Source organism: Lissotriton vulgaris, chromosome 7, assembly GCF_964263255.1.
Source record: "Lissotriton vulgaris chromosome 7, aLisVul1.2, whole genome shotgun sequence".
Classification (NCBI taxonomy): Eukaryota; Metazoa; Chordata; class Amphibia; order Caudata; family Salamandridae; genus Lissotriton; species Lissotriton vulgaris.
This window is the reverse complement of record NC_141695.1, coordinates 830,697,831-830,714,817: the sequence shown is the minus strand read 5'-3', so window position 1 is coordinate 830,714,817 and position 16,987 is coordinate 830,697,831. Positions and strand designations below refer to the sequence as shown.

Genomic DNA, 16,987 nt, shown 5'->3' with positions numbered 1-16,987 from the left:
GCGAGCCCCACATTACGCCCAACTGCCACAGATCCTCAGTTTGGGCTGTATAATTGTGCATAGACCCTGCCTAGAGTGGTTTCATTGCTGGCAAGCCGTCCCTCCACGTTGAATTACATTTATATTCAGGCTTATTGCTGCCTGTGTAGTTGTTGGCTTGCTTTGGGGTTTGTTGCCACTCCCCCATTAATTTCCCTTTGGCTTCTTAGACTGCAGTGTTTCTTCCTTCCTCTTGTGAGCACTATTCACACTTTGAGTGTCTTAATGGCAGAATATTATGATGAGGAGGAGTACTATTACGGTGAAGGGGCTTCAGGCTCCATGGAGCAGGATTTAGTGGAGGCTCTAGACGTGGGTGTTCAGCATTCTGTCAATAAGGCGCTAGTTTGAGCAATTGAACCCCTTAAATGTCATCTTTCCAATTATACTTTACAGCAGGGCTGGTTGCCCGCCTCCTCTGGCCATTCTTCCTCTCAGGCTTCCAAAGTTAATCCTCACAAGTCCGAATTCTTTAAATTGGCTAAATCTTTGTCTGAGGAGCACTCCTATGGTCATTCCAAAGAGGCTCGTGCATCTCAGGTTCACCAGCCGGATGATGGTGGCACTTCATGTACCACGTCCTCTGACCACGACGCCTCTCCTCCCCCGGCTAAAAAAGCTCATAAGGATCATTTTGTTGATGCGCCTTCTCATCCACAACTCCTCACCTTTGACCCTTCTGATATTATCCATCCCAATTCATCTTCTTGGCTTCCTTCACCTGATGTGGCGGAGTATGTCCAATCACATTTCCGTCAGCCTTTTGATAAGGAGGTGCGTGCCCGTCTCCGGCCTGAGTGTCCACATCCAGATCTGGCCGATAAGTTGGCTGACACTCCGGAGGTTGATCCAACTATTGTCACACACCTTAGAAAATATGCAAAAGACCCTAAAAAAGGTAATGACAGAGCATGGTGCTCTTGTCTGGACAACTTGTTGGATTTATTTGGTCCCCTCACGAAAATTTTAGATTTGGGTTTCCGTGCGAAGGCCTCGTCTTCTTCAGTTGATCCAGATGAGTTAATTGGTTGGTCTCAGAGGGCCATTTGTCAATTAGGAAACACTAATTGTGCCATGTCCTGTGCGCATAGACGCTCTATTCTGTTAAAGTTGGACCCGAAATTGGCTGAGTTGTCCGCTTCTGAGTCGGGTCCTTTAGCTCAAGGATTGCTGTTTGGTCAGCCTTTCCATTGAGAAGTGACCAAATTTGTTGCTATGTTTAGTGGCCTGGACAAAGCTCAATCCTCCCTTAAACGGGCCTTTCGTACAGTTTTTGGGCAGGCCTGACGATATAGGGGACGATCGTTCGGCCTGGATCCAGCCAAAATAACCAACGTGGCTATCAATTCCATCGTGGAGGAGGTCAAGATTCCAACTACTCCAATAAGTCGTCCTTTCACCCCTCCCGCAAAGGCAGAAACGAATTCAAGTAGGGACGCTACAGTGGATGTAGTGACTCTATGGTTGTCAGGTTATTCCCAGAGTATTCATGGGTATTGTAGTGTTATTTTTCTATACTGTTTTCTGATTGGCTGCTGAGCATTTCCTAGTAAAGAAATGAGAAAGCATAATCCTCGCCTCCGTGTCCTTAATAGAATTGAAAATTCTTGTCACGGATGTTCACAAATTTTGAATTCTCCACACACTTCAACCACCTTAATGTGGGAGAGGCCACATGAAGGAAAATTACCTGTGCTGCTGGAGTACACATCTGTGAGCAGTTGAAAGCCCGATCGCACCAATAAGTAGTGAAAGATGATGAAGACCACTGAAGTAACGAGGGTAAGATTTATTTCCACTGGCAATGTGCCTTTCACCGCCAACATGTCCTGTCTCAACAAGATCCAGACAACAACTTACATAACTGCCACTGCTAGAACCTTAGACAGACAAATTCCACTTTAGACCTCAGGAGGTCATAATACATCTGCACATGCTTAACCGCTTGGTGCAGCGGTTTGATTGAGTGGGCTGGGCAGGGCCTCGTCGGCCAACGGACGTCCTCAGCTCGGGACGGCCGTTGGCCGACGGGCGCAGCGAAAGGGACTTCAATGCTACCTACCACACTGTCCAACCTGAGGTGTGCACTTTGAAGAGTGAGCATTGCAAAAAAACACTGCAGTGGCCATCAAAAAAATGTACATTTAGTAATTTTATTTACAAATATGGGGGCTTAGGGGACAACAAATATGGGGAGGTGATCTTTAGGAGTCACCCATGCTCTCTTCAGCTGTATTTTTCTTGCTTTGCCTCTCTTTTTTTGTCGTGTCTCTTTACCCTTTTCTTTCTATCTCCTCCATGGCTGTGCCTCCCCTATGGTGCTGTCTCTATCTCTCTCGCTCTATCTCGCCTGTTTGGTTGATTGTTCTCCTGCATGTCTGTTTCTCCCCATAGTTCTTTATCGATGCCCCTTGTGCCTGTCTGTGTATCTCGCCTTTCATGGCTCTCTCTTCCATAGACTTCTCCACTTTCTTGCTTTATCATCTGTTTAACAGGCTGTTTATACATTATCCTGCCCTGTCACTCTCGTCCTTGGCCATCTCTCCTCTATGGCTCACCATAACCACAGCTCTTGCTCCTCTCTTCGCTGTAGGTATCAATGGCGTGCCGTTCGACGCAGGTATTTCTACATTACTGTAGCGGTTGCAGTTACTGCTGGCTCCTGGTGGAGGGGTTGTATCTCCACGCTCTGCTGTCAGCCTCTGCACTGGCCCGGAACTCCTGCCTGAAATATTACTGCCTCTTCGGTTGGGGTAAGAAAGGGCCTTTCTCCCGCTCTTAGAGAATGCACAAGGGCTGGTTCTTGCACAGGTTGTTCTGTGATGCTGCTAACATTCCACCCGTATTGTGAGCATACTGCTTCTCGTGCATCCTTCAAGTGTGAATGCCCAGTTCATCATAAGCTTTCGTGACTGGCATACGGTGAGCGTGGTGACTGCTTGTTACACTGGATATTGTAGAGAAAATACAGGATCTTACTTGTCACTGTCATTACTATAATTTAAGCGCAGGCTGGACTTGTTACTTTGTAAATTGTGCAGGGAGTGCAGTGCTTGATTGCTTACTGATGTTATTAGACTGCAGTTGCAGGTGTGGGAGCAGGAGCGGGAACCAACCCCCAATCTTTACCTGAACCCTAACTTTTAGATCACCCCAAAATTTCACCTTTCATTGGCTCCGCTCCAGCACTCTTGATCTAGCGATAATAGTCACCACCCTCCTACCATCAGGTACAAGAAATAGCAGAGTATTAATAATTGACTGGGTCCACTCAACAACTGGGTTCTAGTCTGAGGAAAAGTTTAAAAAGGTTGAATTCCAATCCCCAAAAGGCAATACAGAAAAATAAGAATGCAGTGCCGTGAAGGCTCAGATACAGAATACATGGTCAGAAATCAGAAATAATTCCCAGTCCCAATGTGCAGCAAAAATCATAAAAGAGGTTCTCTAATTGGAAGACTAATAGCATCTCTAGTACAAAAAGTAAGCCTCATGCCTCACTCCTAAAATGAGGGTTTATATCCACAATTTACGCACAGATGATAAGTAAAAACTGCTACTTCAGCATGGCATGACCAGTAATAACACACATTAGACAAATCAAAATTGCAATCACAAGAAAAATATTATAACATTAACCCATTTCTAAGGCAGAGGGATTCTTCCATTAGCTTCCACAGCAGCAGCTTAGCCTGTAGATGTACAACATAATATACAAGCATTTTCAGACAAAGACTCATACATCGGTGTGCTAGAAAGTCTGCCTCAGAACAACCAGCCCAAGTGTCCTTCAGAATGATACTTTGGGAGTGCGATAAAAGTTTCATCCACAAGACACGCGATTTAAAGAAAATAAATAACCAAGTGCACCAAAGTGACCTGTGTTCTGCGAAAACTGTAAGGAAAATTGTAAGGAAAGAAGACACGCAGAGGGGGATTGATTGGGATGGGTAATGAGCAGTAGCAAGATGAGCAAACACTAAAAACTGCATCTATTTTAATAAAATGGTGTCTCTACGAAAATGTGGCATAACTAAACTTCATTAGGAAGCACACCTCTAAACCTACAATTGGAATCGTTTCAAGTGCAACATTATTAATTCTTTGTTTTTGGCTAAATTCATTTTGAAAATCATTAGTATTCAAACATATTTTGTCACACGAAATTGTGCATTTAGAAAAAAGCTTTAACACATGTCTGGCTTGTCACTATGGATATCACAGTGGAAGTGGTGGTCTGATTTGTTAACGTGGTTAACAGCGTGGGTGCTGTTCTGGCCTATTAATGTGGTCATCACTTTGCCAGTGCAGATCCGATTTGTTGCTGTGGTTATCTCAGTGTGAGTGCAGGTCTGGTTAGTTACTGTGATTGTTATTCCGCTCTGTAAATACAGGCATGTCGTGGTACTGTGGTCATACTATGGAGCGCAGGTCTGACGTATTAATATAGTTGACACAGTGTCAGTCCTATTTTTATTGTAGCTCTTACAATGTGAGTGAAACTGTGACATCATATGGCCATTATTATAGTGTGAGTGCATGTTTGACTTGTTACCTCAAGTGCGGGTGTGCCTTGGGACTGTGCTTATTGCAGTGTGGCTGTTCCTGTCGTTATTGAATTGTGAGTGTAGGCCTGGTTTGCTACTCTAAGTGGAGTTTAGACGTTTTGCAGTGGTGATTTCAATCTGAGTTTAGGCCTGACATGTTACTGTGGTAATTACAGTGTTAGTGCATGTCTGACTTGTTACTTCAAGTGCAGGTGTGACTTGTTACTGTGTTTATTGTAACGTGATTATTACTGTTATCACACTGTGAGTTCAGGCATGACTTGTCACTGTGGTTATTACACTGTGAGTGCATGACAGACTTGTTATTGTGGTAAATGCACTGTGAGTGAAGGCATGACTTGTCACTGTGGTTATTACACTGTGAGTGCAGGCATGATTTGTCACTGTGGTTATTACACTGTGAATGAAGGCATGACTTGTCACTCTGGTTATTACACTGTGAGTGCAGGCATGACTTGTCACTGTGGTTATTACACTGTGAGTGCATGACAGACTTGATTTGAGTACAGGCCTGGTATGTTACTGTGGTTATTCTAGTTTGAGTGCACGCCTGACATGTTACTGTGGTTATTCTAGTTTGAGTACAGGCCAGACGTGTTACTGTGGTTATTCTAGTTTGAGTACAGGCCTGACCTGTTACTGTGGTTATTCTAGTTTGAGTACAGGCCTGACGTGTTCCTGTGGTTATTCTAGTTTGAGTACAGGCCTGGTGTGTTACTGTGGTTATTCCAGTTTGAGTATAGGCCTGACGTGTTACTGTGGTTATTCTAGTTTGGGTACAGGCCTAACGTGTTACTTTTGTTATTCTAGTTTGAGTACAGGCCTAACGTGCTACTGTGGATATTCTAGTTTGAGTGCACGCCTGACGTGTTACTGTGGTTATTTCAGTTTGAGTACAGGACTAACATGTAACTGTGGTTATTCTAGTTTGAGTGCACGCCTGACGTGTTACTGTGGCTATTTCAGTTTGAGTACAGGCCTGACATGTAACTGTGGTTATTCTAGTTAGAGTGCACGCCTGACGTGTTACTGCGGTTATTCTAGTTTGAGTACAGGCCTGAAGTGTTACTGTGGTTATTCTAATTTGAGTACAGGCCTGATGTGTTACTGTGGTTATTCTAGTTGGAGTACAGGCCTGAAGTGTTACTGTGGTTATTCTAATTTGAGTACAGGCCTGATGTGTTACTGTGGTTATTCTAATTTGAGTACAGGCCTGATGTGTTACTGTGGTTATTCTAATTTGAGTACAGGCCTGATGTGTTACTGTGGTTATTCTAATTTGAGTACAGGCCTGATGTGTTACTGTGGTTATTCTAATTTGAGTACAGGCCTGATGTGTTACTGTGGTTATTCTAGTTTGGGTACAGGCCTGAAGTGTTACTGTGGTTATTCTAATTTGAGTACAGGCCTGATGTGTTACTGTGGTTATTCTAGTTGGAGTACAGGCATGACGAGTTACTGTGGTTATTCTAATTTGAGTACAGGCCTGACGTGTTACTGTGGTTATTCTAGTTTGAGTACAGGCTTCACATGTTACTGCAGTTATTACAGTACTTGTGAAGGCCCGACCAATTGCAGTGGTTATCACCAGTGGTGCCTGGTGAACTTTGAAAGTGGTGAGGTCCCAATAACGGCCTCACATTGGTCCTAGCGTGCACACACAGTCATTCAGCTCCCTTCCAGGCTGCTACTGCTTCTCCACAGTAAGTGACGGCATTAGAAGGGTTACACCAATCATTTGTGCTTAAGCCTCAGACAGTAGTGGAGATAATGTTGTATGTAGAAATAATGAGGTTCCTCCACACAAATTATGAAACAACTGCCATGGTAGTACGTGAGCTTTGGCACTAAGGGAACAAATTTAGCAATAGGCCTCCCTAATTCAGTTTTAAAATCAGCGTTAAATATATTTCAGGAACGCAGAATTTGCAAGCTTCTAAACATACATACATTCCACCATGAAAAACAAAACTGGCATTTTTGATAAGTAAGCTCGATTCCCCAAAAACTGAAGCTTGTTATTTTCATAAACAAAAACCTATGATCGTCCCAGAATACCGTACTTTCAAGTTTATTAAATATATGCTTGGTTCCTAAACACCGGCTTGTCATTTTTATCAAGAGCTTATATTCATTACTGTCACATATGGACAGAGTCTAATTTTAATGTCTGTTTCTCACCATCATCGAATCCCTGGCAGATCCATGATATGAAAGGGATTTTCAACACTATTTTAACAGGGCTAGCCAGAATGACGCCATGAATGCCTACAGTAATTCTGTTATGCAAGGGATAGCATAATTATTAGAGAACTGTAACATGTCAAGTATTAGCAGCATTATGCCAGGAAAGGCCAGAATGTTGTCAATAATGGCCACAATATGATGTGTCGAGAAACGACAACAATCATTTCAGATAGAACCATAGTGATGTTAAGAATGGCCATGGTATGTCACAAGCGGGCCACCATTAGGTCAGGCAAAGCCTGGATGTCGTCATGAACCCCCATACCATGCATGCCAAGCGGCTGGTCTGAATGCAGGCACCTGAGCGTTGAATGGCTTCCTTGAGTGCTGCTGGGAAGTGGAGAGGCACCACCGCCTCTGTTTATAACTGTGCACTCCTTGAGTTTAATGTTTGACTTGTGACTATGGTTATTGCCATTCTCAACGAGTACAGCCTCGAATATTTGCTGCACATTGTGTATGCATGTCTGCCTTGTTACTGTGGTTATTGCAACGTTGGTGAAGTTGTGACTTCCTTCTTATGCAAAAATGTTGTTTGAGTTTCTTGCTGCTGTGGGTATTGAAATGTGAGGCAGATGTGACTTGTTCGTGTGGTTACTGCAGTGTGATTGCAGGCCTGACTTGCAGAGAGTACATACATAGCATCGGCTCTGCTAGACATTTTTCTTGTGGTGAATATTTCAGTTGTCAGGAGTTTGTTTTAATGTTGTTGATACACTTCTAGATAATTGATCGACGTTGAAGGTTGCTACTGGAACGGGGAGTATGTGATCTTGATCTCCTTCTCTTGCAGGCTCGCCAGTGATCGTGGTCACATTGTGGGTGTGCGGCAAGTTCTTCCTGGACAATGATGGGTAGGGAAAGCCGACAATGAGCGAATGTGTCTGTGCACTGATTCATCCTGGCCTTAGTCAGGGATGGCGTGGGGATAATGCCTAAAGACACTCAGGGCACAGGTGTGTTCTGGTAACTTGCAAGGCATGAACACATTGAGACCATCTATGGCGGCATGAGAAAGACCGGGCTAGCCAGATGACTGAGGTCTTGGATGGGATGGGAGCATCATGCTCTACTGGCCTCAGTGCTTATATGTTTTTCACTCTTCCTTCTGTTTTTCTCTGTATTCACAATTCATTTCCATTCTTTTTGTGCATGTTTGTAAGTCTTCTACTTAACTAATTCCGGAAGGAAGGCTGACTGCGGTTACGCTTCATTGGGGACTGCGTTTCTGCTCGTAGGACATTCAGTGGAAAGTTGTGAATGTGACAGTTTCCACTGCACACACTCTGATGGGAGAGAGATCAGTGAGAAAGAACTCTTGCTGCTGGCTTCCAGGATCCTTGTCTAGAGTGAGTGATATGGGCTTTTCTAGCAATTATGCTGGTCTCGGTGCAAAGGAGCAGTTGATCAACTCTGTATCTCTGTGAGCCTCTGCCCTTGGTGCAGTGTTGTTATCTACACTTAATTTCTGCCATTTCGTGGCTTTGTCTGCTTGCCAGAGGTGCCAGTAGACTGTTCAGAAAAGTTGTCATGCCAGTGCCATAATCTTTGTTTTAAACTCCAGTCTCCCATGAGAGGTAAGCATGATTCTAAAACTACAATCAATCAATCAAGGCATTTATAAAGCGCACTACATACTAAGTATGGGCGCAAAATCCGTTCCGCTCGCGGAATTTGCGGATTTTTGGCAATTTCGTGATCCGCGAATCTCGCAAAATTGCAGGAAAATTGGCAAATCCGCTCGCGGGCGGACTTTTTTTAGAAGCCCCGCAAGTTTGGCAGTTGAGTAGAGGTATCACACAAACCGGTGGCATCTTCTTGGGAAGGGCAGGGTTCATTCTGGCACGATGCTCCTGTCACAAAAATTAAACCTCAACAGGAAGCACTTACAGATATAAATAAAGCAGGTGCCCGAGTTGAAGCTCAAATTCAGTAACGCATTCATCAGCCCAAAAACAATCATGAGCTTTGTCGAGGCTGGGCAGGTGTGCTTTCTCCCCATATCTACCGTTGAAAATTAGCTGTGATGCTGGATGGAGGCCTTTGCATTCTTCACTTTCACAAGCGTAATCCTGTGCAGTTCCTGTGACCAGGGGCTTCTTTCTCCACATCTGCTGCTCTGATAGGTCTCTGACCTTTTATATACACAAGAGGCATGTGAACTCGCATAGAAGCCCCACCCGTTTGGCCCTGCCCACACACTAGCGGTGTGCACCATCTTCCCGCCATTTACCCACTATGATGGACAGCTCACTCAAGGGATCCCTGCGCCCTTCGGCGCGATGGCATAGTAGCACACACATGGTCACTGGAGACAACTCTTCTGGCACTTTACGCAGCTGTAGTGTAGGAAAAGCACTATAGATTTACCCAACGAGGTAGCACTTACTGATTAGCCAGTAGAAAGTACTCCAGTTGAGTAGAGGTATCGCACAAAACGATGGCGTATTCTTGGACAAATAAGGGCAGGGTTCATTCTGGCACGATGCTCCTGTCACAAAAATTAAACCTCAACAGGAAGCACTTACAGATATAAATAAAGCAGGTGCCCGAGTTGAAGCTCAAATTCAGTAACGCATTCATCAGCCCAAAAACAATCGTGAGCTTTGTCGAGGCTGGGCAGGTGTGCTTTCTCCCCATATCTACCGTCGAAAATTAGCTGTGATGCTGGATGGAGGCCTTTGCATCCTTCACTTTCACGAGCGCAATCCTGTGCAGTTCCTGTGACCAGGGGCTTCTTTCTCCACATCTGCTGCTCTGATCGATCTCTGACCTTTTATAAACACAAGAGGCATGTGAACTCGCATAGAAGCCCAACCCGGTTGGCCCCGCCCACACACTAGCGGTGTGCACCGTCTTCCCATCATTTACCCACTATGATGGACAGCTCACTCAAGAGACCCCTGTGCCCTTCGGCGCGATGGCAAAGTAACACACATATGGTCACTGGAGACAACTCTTCTGGCCCTTTACGCAGCTGCGGTGCAGGAAAAGCACTACATATTTACCCAACGACCTAGCACTTACTGATTAGCCAGTAGAAAGTATTCCAGTAATATTTCTGCAAATCCGCGAGTTCGCGGATTTTTCCAAGAATTCGTAGACTTTTTTGCGATTTCTCACAAATTTGTGGACCGCAGATCCACAAAGTTCACCCATACTTACTACATACCCGTGAGGGTCTCAAGGAGCTGAGGGTGGGGGGATGCTGCTACTGTTCAAAGAGCCAGGTCTTGAGGAGTCTCCTGAAGGTTAGGAGATCTTAGTTCTGCTGCAGGCGGGTGGGCAGGGTGTTCCATGTCTTGGCAGGGAGGTGGGAGAATGATCTGCCGCCGGTGGTTATTTTTCGGATACGGGGGACGGTGGTGAGGGCGCGGTCTGCGGAGCGGAGCTGGCGGGTGGGGGTGTAGAGGCTGAGTCAGCTGTTGAGGTATGCTGGTCCGTTGTCGTGGAGTGCCTTGTGTGCGTGGATGAGGAGCTTGAAGGTTATCCTCTTGTTGATGGGGAGCCAGTGTAGGTTTCTTAGGTGGGGTGTGATGTGGCTGTGGCTGTGGCGGTGGATGTTGAGGATCAGGCATGCAGAGGCATTCTGGATGGTTTGGAGCCGTTTCAGGAGTTTGGCCGGGGCTCCTGCGTAGAGTGCGTTGCCGTAGTCTAGTCTACTGCTGACGAGGGCCTGGGTGACCATCCTTCTAGTTTCAGTGGGGATCCACTTGAAGATCCTGTGAAGCATGCAGAGGGTGTTGAAGCAGGAGGAGGAGACGGCGTTGACCTGCTTTGTCATGGAGAGGGTGGAGTCGAGGATGACCCCTAGGTTGCGTGCGTGGTCGGTGGGTGTGGGGGGTGCTCCTAGTGCAGTCGACCACCAGGAGTCGTCCCAGGCCGAGGGGGTGGATCCGAGGATGAGGACCTCCGTCTTGTCCAAGTTCAGCTTCAGTCGGCTGTTCCTCATCCAGTCGGCGATGGCCTTCATTCCTTCGTGTAGGTTGGTCTTGGGAGTGTGGGGGTCTTTGATGAGGGAGAGGATCATCTGGATGTTGTCGGCATAGGAGAAAAGGTTGAGGTTGTGCCTTTGTGCGACGTGGGCGAGCGGTGCCATGTAGACGTTGAACTGCTTTGGGCTGAGGGATAAACCTTGGGGTATGCTGCAGATGATCTCAGTGGTTTTGGAGCGGAAGGGGGGGAAGGCGTACGCTGTGAGTTTTGCCAGAGAGAAAGGAGGTGGTCCAGTCCAGGGCTTTCTCTTGGATTCGGGCGTCGTGAATGCAAGTTTGTAGTGTGCGGTGGTAGACTGTGTCGAAGGCGGCTGACAGGTCCAGGAGGATGAGGGCCGCGGTTTCTTCATTGTCCTGCAGGGTCCTGAGGTTTTCGGTGGCGGCGATGAGGGTAGTTTCGGTGCTGTGGTTGTTGCGGAACACCGACTGGGACGGGTCCAGGAAGTTGTTCTACTCGAGGAAGCTGGCCAGCTGTTTGTTGACAGCCTTTTCGATGACCTTAGCCGGGAACGGGGGCAGGGAGATGGGTCGGAAGTTCTTGAGGTCTTTGGGGTCCGCCTTGGTTTTCTTGAGTAAGGCGTTGATCTCTGCGTGCTTCCAGCTCTCCGGAAAGGTTGCTGTCTCGGAGGAGATGTTGATGGTTTTCCGGAGTTGGGGTGCAATTGTGCTGCTGGCTTTGTTGAAGATGTGGTGTGGGCAGGGGTCTTCAGGGGATCCGGAGTGGATGGTGTTCATGATCTTGATGGTGTCGTTCTTGTTGATGTTGGTCCAGGCGAGCAGCCAGTTGGTGCGGGTGGTGGTCGTGGGGGCGGGTGTCTCAGCGGTTGCCGGGGTGCTGATGGCATCGAAGCTGTCGTGGATGTTGTAGGAGAGTAGGGTCTGCAATCCTATGATCACCCGGACTTTTTGCTTTTGTTTCACTGGTTTACGACTTTCTCGGGATGTGGGCCTGCTAATCAGACCCACAGCCTAGCTGTTCTCTCTCTAAATTGATGCGTGTACCTTAGGTGCATTACCCAATTGGAACTGGGCCACCCTGTCAGACCCTGTAACTCAGGGCATCGGTGTACCCAGGGCCTCCCAGGGGCTGAAGCATGTATTATGCCACCCCTGGAGGGCCATCTAAATCTGACACAACTGGCTGCACGACAGCTGGGACAACGTAGCGTACCCGCTCGTTGCTTTAGGTATAGTATCCCTATACCTAACCGCACAATGGACACCCGGGTTCCTATCAGCCACTCCTATGGCAGGCCTTGACAATCCTGAAGGCAGAGTGCATGGACCCGTGTGAATTGGGCTCTGGCATGAGCCGAGCCCGGTTGCAGCTTGCGGTACTAAGACCCAATGGCTGTTCCATGGTAACGCGTATTATATCGGTAACTTCGGTATTGCGTTATCACGACATGTCGAGTAAGGTGTCATACGAATCGGGATGCTACCCCCTCACCAATTCTGGCGACGAGGTTAGCATTCCGCCCTTCTAGAGGGACACGACATGTACGTAACTGTGAACCCCGGTTAAAGTTAACTAAAGCCTCAGCTCCACAAAATGGATGCTGCCACCACAGACGCGAGTCTGACCTCCTGCTGCTGGGAGTCCTTCCAGCGAGGAGAGCTTGGACAAAGGGTTTCCTGTCAAGGGCGGTGTTCGCACCGTCCCAGACAGGGTTTGTGTATTCTGGGTAGGTAGGGCTTTGCGAGAAGGTGACTGCGGAGTGGCACCCCGGTGCTCACTACTCATCTGCCGGTCAGAACCAGTTCCAGGGGTGCCAGCCCCTGGCCTGGGGAAAATCCGGCAGGGGAGAGGGGTGTAACTACCCCCCTTCCTGGTCCCACCCTTAGGGCAGGACCTAGTCATGTACCCACCCCTTTCTTTAGGATAAAGGCCGGAGCGGGGACCCTTCCAAATTAGATCATCTTTGAATCAAGAACTACTTTCTACGAAAGGACATTCGAGACTCTTCTCAAGATTTCTCCCTTGTGACTAAGGAGTAGTCACCCTGCATCCGCAGGCACCAACTAAGAACTCTGCGGTTTGCTGCACGTCCTTCCTCAGGAATCTGACGGCCCAGCTCGACGAGAACCGGCTTCCCTGGCACCTCTGACCTCTACCCACGTCATCAGCTCAGTTGTGATCTGTGGGTGCGACGAGACCTCGAGGGACCGGCCATCATCAAAACCTGCACGCTTTCTTAATCAGCACGACCATCGAAGCAATTCTCTGGTGAGTGCTCTGGGGTCCGAGAAGCCCCGACCCTGAGCTGCTCCAGCACCGAAGTGCAGTCTCCCAGCATCTCCACGATCGGCGTGGGGCCCTTCTGCTCACCGCTCAGTACGTTGTCTGGTCACTAGCCACTGGCTTGTGCCCTTCTTTGACGACATCCGACAACCAACGCTGCTGGTCTGGTTGCTCCAGACTGGCCTTTGCTTCCATCTTTGAGAGAAGCACCCCGGACCCTCCTGGTCCACTCAAGACGCCATTTTAGGCCCACCACGTGGCCCTGAAATCTGCCAAGGCTTGTTGCCCCAATCCTGGGCCCAGCGACGCCGACAGCATCAACCTTCGTGGGACAGCTCGCACCTCCATCCTGGTCGCCGACAACGCCTCCTGGTCCGTGAGACTGCAGAGCCTAGCGTCGCCCTTTCACCTAGTCGAGGTGACGGCCAACCGGTGCCTTCCTGGTACCCTCTGACTACTGGCTAGTAGTACGAACTTGGTCCCCTCTGCTTTCAGGTATCAACGATCTCTGATCCAGGCTTGGATCTCTACGAACTATTCAGCACTGGTCGCCGGCCAGCAACTCCTTTTCTTCCGGCTCCTGGCTCGTCAGCGAAGACCCCGACGCCTGTAAGACTTGTGCAGCCGCAGCCCTCGTGGCTAGGTAACTTCGGCATTTCGGTGCCTGCATAGCCTCCTTACTCTAGGGTCCCGAGTCCCTCGCTTCCGACTTGCCTTATCGGGTCCGCCCGAGACCACTAAACTTTCTGTGTCCTCGGACACTTGTTTTAATTGTGCACTTGAAGTATTTTCCTAAGAGTTTTGGTTTGTGCTTAGTACCCTGTCCTCATAAAGAGTCCAGGGCTGTTGTGATTCTTAATAAATATTCTGTTTATTTTCATAACACTTGTGTGGTGTCCTTTCACTTGGGGTTCAAGGGGTATGTGATGGTATAACAGCTGGCTTAACACGCCCTCTAGAGTTTAGCCCGAAGACTGCTCGTATCCACGCTACTAGGATAGCTGGTCTAAGGTTGACTTACAACCAATCACCATAAGGGTCGTTTGGAACGATACATAGCGGTCGCTAGAATTGCGAACACTGCATATCGGGCCAACTTCTCACATTGGTGAGCAGCGGTTGGGATTTGAGCTTGCTGTTGTTTTACCACGCGTATCCTAAGAACATCTTGTGAAAGATCGCATAAGTACTCCAGGTACATATAACCTAGCTTAGAATACTCTGAGTTCTACTGAACCAGCTGTTGTAGCTCTTCAAGGCTTAGCACACCTTGGCTGCAACTCTTAGCAAGGGCTCAGTAGGTAAACCCATAGTGTAGGTAGGTGCATCACTTACACCACACTAGAAACAGCATGTCGGACAAAGGCGGAAACTCTGAGTCTCCCCTCGTTTCAGTCGACCTGCCACAGGTCACCTCCAGATATGCTGCGCTTAGCTTTCATGAGATGCGACAGATCTGTACGTCTCGAAAGATAAAGCAGGGTGCAAACCCTACCATTCCGTTTCTGATTGGTCTCTTGGAGACTTATGATGCCAGGAAGGCGGGTAACACCGACCCTTCTCATCCCGAAATGGAAATGCCTCCCCTCGAGGGAACCCGAGGTGACCCTGACCTTATCCATCTCTCAGCCGAGGGCGAAGAGGAGGACGAGGAACCAGAGACATCTGGGGATGAGGCAGACAAAGGTCCAGTCATAGTTAGTCAGCTAACTCAGGACAACTTAAGCCGGCACGAGATTGGTACTAGGAGACCCCTGGGGCCTCTCTCGGGCCAGCTTAACATTGGGAATGGACGAGTTAGGTCTCTGTCGAGAGGCTCTAACAGATCTGTTCGAACCAATGGCTCTCGAGGCTCTGCTCGAAGAGGGATGACATCGCCTCAGAGAAGAGTGTACGAAGCAAAGGAGCGGGAAGTCAATCTGCGGATCGAAAGGGAAGAACTTGCCCTAGCCAAAGAAAGACTCGCCTTTGCTCGAGAGCAAGAGTTGAGTGGGACGATTCCCACTGGTGGCAGCATTCCCCCACGGGAACCCAGGAGTTTAGACACTAAGCACCTGAAGAAGATAGTGCCCCCCTTTAAGCAAGGGGACGACATCCACAAATGGATTACTGCTTTGGAGCGGGCCTGCACTGTACAGTGCGTCCCCCAGAGTCAGTGGGCAGCTATCTTGTGGCTCTCCTTTGAAGGTAAAGGCAGAGATAAGCTCCTCACCACAAGGGTCGAGGGCGCTAACAATTACCAGATCCTGAAGAACACACTGATTGATGGGTTTGGCCTAACCACTGAGCAGTACAGGTTGCTGTTCAGGGATACCCAGAAAACTCAGTCTCAGGACTGGTCTGATTTCGTTGATTGTGCCACTAAGGCTTTTGAGGGCTGGTTGCTGGGCAGTAAGGTTACTGATTACCAAGGATTGTATAATTTGATCATGCGAGAACAGATTTTAAACAATTGTCAGAACCAGTTGTTGCATCAGCACCTTGTCGACTCGGATCTGACCTCTCCCCAAGAATTGGGAAAGAAGGCAGACAGATGGGTCAGAACAAGGGTTAAGCAAAACCAGGGCCAGAACCAGGGTGGTCAGAAGAAAGCAGACCAGAAGGGTAACGATTCGAAAGGGGAACAAACTGACCAGAAGTCTTCGACAGGTCCCCAACAACCCAAAGAGGGGGGGGGGTCAGGCTTCCCAGAAAAAGAAGAATCAAGAACGTCAATCGAAAAGGTGGTGCCAATACTGTAAAAGTAAAACTCACTGGTTTAGTGAGTGCACCAAGAAAGGAGGGCAGACTCCTGCTACTGCAGCCCCTACGGCACCTGTGCCCCCTAGTACAGCCAGCAGTAGTAGTGCGCCTCCCAAGGGACTAGTTGGGTTAACCTTGGGTTCTGAGGGGTGTGACGGCTTAGCTGGTACACTCACTCAGGCTGTCCTTGTCTGTACAGGGGACGTGGATATATCCCCTGATGTCAGTCCCAATACTTTGGGCTAATACCGACAGACGCCTTTAATAAATGGAAGAATGGCTCAGGCCTATAGGGACACTTGTGCCAGCGTCACCATGGTGACGCCTAACTTTGTGGACCCTGGACAGATCATGCCAGGTACAGAATTCCTGGTGACCAATGCCAGCAACGTCACTACCAGTCATAGTATGGCGATTGTTGCTTTCTCCTGGGGAGGGGTAAATGGCCAGAAAAAGGTTGTTGTTAGTTCAGACCTCCCAGTGGATTGTTTGTTGGGCAATGATTTGGAGTCATCACGATGGTCAGAAGTGGAGCAACGGACTCACATGGAGATGTTAGGCTTGCCAGCACACGTGTTTGCTGTGACCAGGTCACAGGTCAGACGATGCCCCACTGAACCGGTGCTGGATCCTGGAACAACGACCAGACACCTCCCAAGAAGAGGAGCAGTCGGGTTAAGGCTTCGCCTTCCCCCTTGCCCCAGGTCGAGGATCAGGACTCAGAGGAGGCTGACCTCCAAGAATTGCAGGAAACTGAACCTAAAGAACTCTAACTTGATCAAGTTGAGTTTCTGGGCTCAGGGGGACCCACACGAGAGGACCTGGGGAAGGACCAGTTAGGCTGCCCTTCTCTTGAACCCCTCAGACAGCAGGCTGCTGCTGAGGCTGCTGGGAACGCCACAGGTACCCACAAGGTATACTGGGAAGATGGACTCCTGTACACTGAGGCAAGAGACCCCAAGCCTGGCATGACCAGGAGGCTGGTCGTCCCCTTGTCTCAGCGTGGTTTCCTCCTTACCTTGGCCCACGAGATTCCCTTAGCAGGACACTTAGGCCAGACGAAGACGTGGGACAGGCTTGTCTCACACTTTCACTGGCCTCACATGAACGAGGATACCAAGGAGTTTTGCCGCTTCTGTGTCACTTGCCAAGCC

General features: G+C 48.5%; 1 protein-coding gene across 4 annotated transcripts in view; it reads left to right on the top strand.

Annotated features, from left to right (window-relative positions):
- Window positions 1-16,987, top strand: part of LOC147702493 (glucagon-like peptide 1 receptor) — a 461,965-nt gene that overhangs the window by 284,374 nt on the left and 160,604 nt on the right. For all 4 annotated transcript variants that reach the window (XM_086928799.1, XM_086928795.1, XM_086928798.1 and 1 more), the window contains 2 exons: window positions 2,633-2,792; window positions 7,648-7,708. In XM_086928799.1, coding sequence (XP_086784925.1) covers window positions 2,633-2,792; window positions 7,648-7,708 — 221 coding nt within the window. The remainder of the gene's footprint in view (window positions 1-2,632; window positions 2,793-7,647; window positions 7,709-16,987) is intronic.